The 2,500-nt window shown below is 45.9% G+C and overlaps 1 protein-coding gene across 5 annotated transcripts in view; it reads left to right on the forward strand.

The window, feature by feature from the left end:
• Positions 1–2,500, forward strand: part of kmt2ca (lysine (K)-specific methyltransferase 2Ca) — a 57,627-nt gene that overhangs the window by 49,235 nt on the left and 5,892 nt on the right. For all 5 annotated transcript variants that reach the window (XM_035998129.1, XM_035998127.1, XM_035998130.1 and 2 more), the window contains 2 exons: positions 624–733; positions 2,221–2,401. In XM_035998129.1, coding sequence (XP_035854022.1) covers positions 624–733; positions 2,221–2,401 — 291 coding nt within the window. The remainder of the gene's footprint in view (positions 1–623; positions 734–2,220; positions 2,402–2,500) is intronic.

Below are 2,500 nucleotides of genomic sequence, written 5' to 3' on the forward strand. Positions count from 1 at the left end.
AGCTTTGCCTTCTGGCTCAGCTCTCTTTTCGTCACAACGGTGCGATAAATTGAATGTAATACCGCACCCGCTGCGCCGATTCTCCGACCAATCTCCCGCTCCATTGTTCCCTCCCTCGCGAACAAGACTCCAAGGTATTTAAAGTCCTTCACTTGTGGTAAGGACTCATTCCCTACCTGGAGAAGGCACTCCATCGGTTTCCTGCTGAGAACCATGGCCTCAGATTTAGAGGTGCTGATCCTCATCCCAGCAGCTTCACACTCGGCTGTGAACCGATCCAGTGAGTGCTGGAGGTCACAGGCCGACGATGAGAAACGGTTGAAATGTCCGTTTATGAAAATAGCCGGCCATGTGTAAACGTAGCATTAGTTGCGTTTGACTTAGTTTTCAGAGTGTGTTTGTTAGTTTCAGTTTTTCAGAAACGTTTCGTTATAGTTTTTATTTTTTATCTGAACTCAAAATTCTGAATTTTATTTTAAATCTGTGGAAAATTCTGTGGATTTCTGGGTCGTGTTGCCCTGGTGATCACTCACCTGTACCTGTGTCGTCTTATCGAGGCTAACGTAAACTTAAAGATGAATATTATTATGGGGTGTCATACATGTCAGGCCTTTTGGTTGCAGACGTTTCCATGGAGACAGTGCCCGCTGCCGACCAGACGATGGAGAAGGCGAAGAAGAGGTACAGAAAGAAGAAGACGAAGCTGGAGGAGGAGTTCCCTTCTTATCTCCAGGTAACACAGACACAGACAGACAGACAGACACACACACAGACACAGACAGACACACACACAGACACACACACAGACACACACACACACACACACAGACACACACACACACACACACACACAGACACACAGACACACACACACACACACACACACACACACACACACACACACACACACACCAGGGCTCCAGACTAACCTTTTGCCTTGGTCGCACTGGTGCGCCTAAATAAAAAAGTTATTTAGGTGCACCAGCACAAAATTTAGGTGCACCCAAATTTGTTCTCGCGTTGCCGTTAACGCTGAATGGGGATACACGATATATAGCTCTGTATTTTTTTACCAAGTGGGCTAAATGTTCAGTTTTAAGTCAAAGCCACTTTTCACAAGCTCTTTTATTAAAACAGATTGTGATTAAAATAAAATGCAAAGACAGGGTTTCCTGTACCAGTCTGAAAATATACAGCTGGAACACATTCAGAAAGTTATCTGAAATAAATAGCTTAGGATATATTAAAAAATATATATATCTCTGAGAAAGCTCCTTCACTTGTTTTCAACAACAATAACAGTCTGATTAAAAGAGAGAGCGGACGCCCGGATAGCTCTGTTGGTATGTATAGAGGCTGGACTCAGACCTGCAGCTCTCTCCTGCATGTCATTCCCCCCTCTCTCTCCCCTTTCATGTCTTCAGCTTCCCTCAAAATAAAGGCTGAAATCTTAAAAATAAAAAAAACAGAGGGAGAGGGAAGTGCGATGGCCTGAAGTGTATGCTCCTCACAGAGTGATGGCTGACTCATTATGAATGGGTTCAGCAGGGCTGAATGCTCTTTGGTGGGTCAGCGGCGTTACATAAGTCTTGTGTATGAAATGTCTGTATCGTCCCTGGCTGCGCTGCATTTTTATGAACTATGATAATGTGGCCGTGGGTCACATCTCTCGCCCAGGTCCAGCAGGCTCCATCTCACCCTATTACTCAACCAACTGAAGTTAGCTGCATCTAATAACTTCTAATGTGTTTTTCGCCGTGGCGGCCGCAATAACAGAGTTACCAGCGGAAACACTGGTACCAATACAGGTTTGCCTCTCATACTTAATATATAGCTGTGTTTATAACAATTATAACTGTAGGCAAATGTCAGCAGTCCAAACTGCTGCAGGTGAGCCGGTGTGAGTGAAACACAGGCACGGCTTTACAGAAGGAATGGGTCACGTAACGCAACATTAAACCATATCCATATAAACGACATCGCTACGTTAGTGGAGAGGCAGCAGATGAGAGGACGTTAGGGGCACCAGTGTGACCTAGGAACAATCTTAGTCGCACAATTACAAATTTTGGTCGCATATGCAACCAAAATGGTCGCATTCTAGAGCCCTGCACACACACACACACACACACACACACACACACACACACACACACACAGACACACAGACACACAGACAGACAGACATTCATTCTGATTGGATGTTTCCTCTGTGTCCAGGAGGCGTTTTTCGGTCGGGATCTTCTGGATCAGAGCCGGCAGGTGGACAGGAGGGCGCCGCCAGAGACACCCGCTGCCAGCCAATCAGGAGCGACGACCCCTGGATTACATGGCCCCTCCCCCTCGGGCCCGCCGCTTGCCGCCATGGCAACCAACGCCATCAAGAAGCAGGGAACACTGCGTGAGTTATCAAGTTCTTTTTTTAACATTATTCATATTCAATCTTCATCTTTCATTTGTGTTTGATTTACACTGTGAATCATTGGTGTGTGTGACTGTG

This window comes from Sander lucioperca, chromosome 23, assembly GCF_008315115.2.
Source record: "Sander lucioperca isolate FBNREF2018 chromosome 23, SLUC_FBN_1.2, whole genome shotgun sequence".
Classification (NCBI taxonomy): domain Eukaryota; kingdom Metazoa; phylum Chordata; class Actinopteri; order Perciformes; family Percidae; genus Sander; species Sander lucioperca.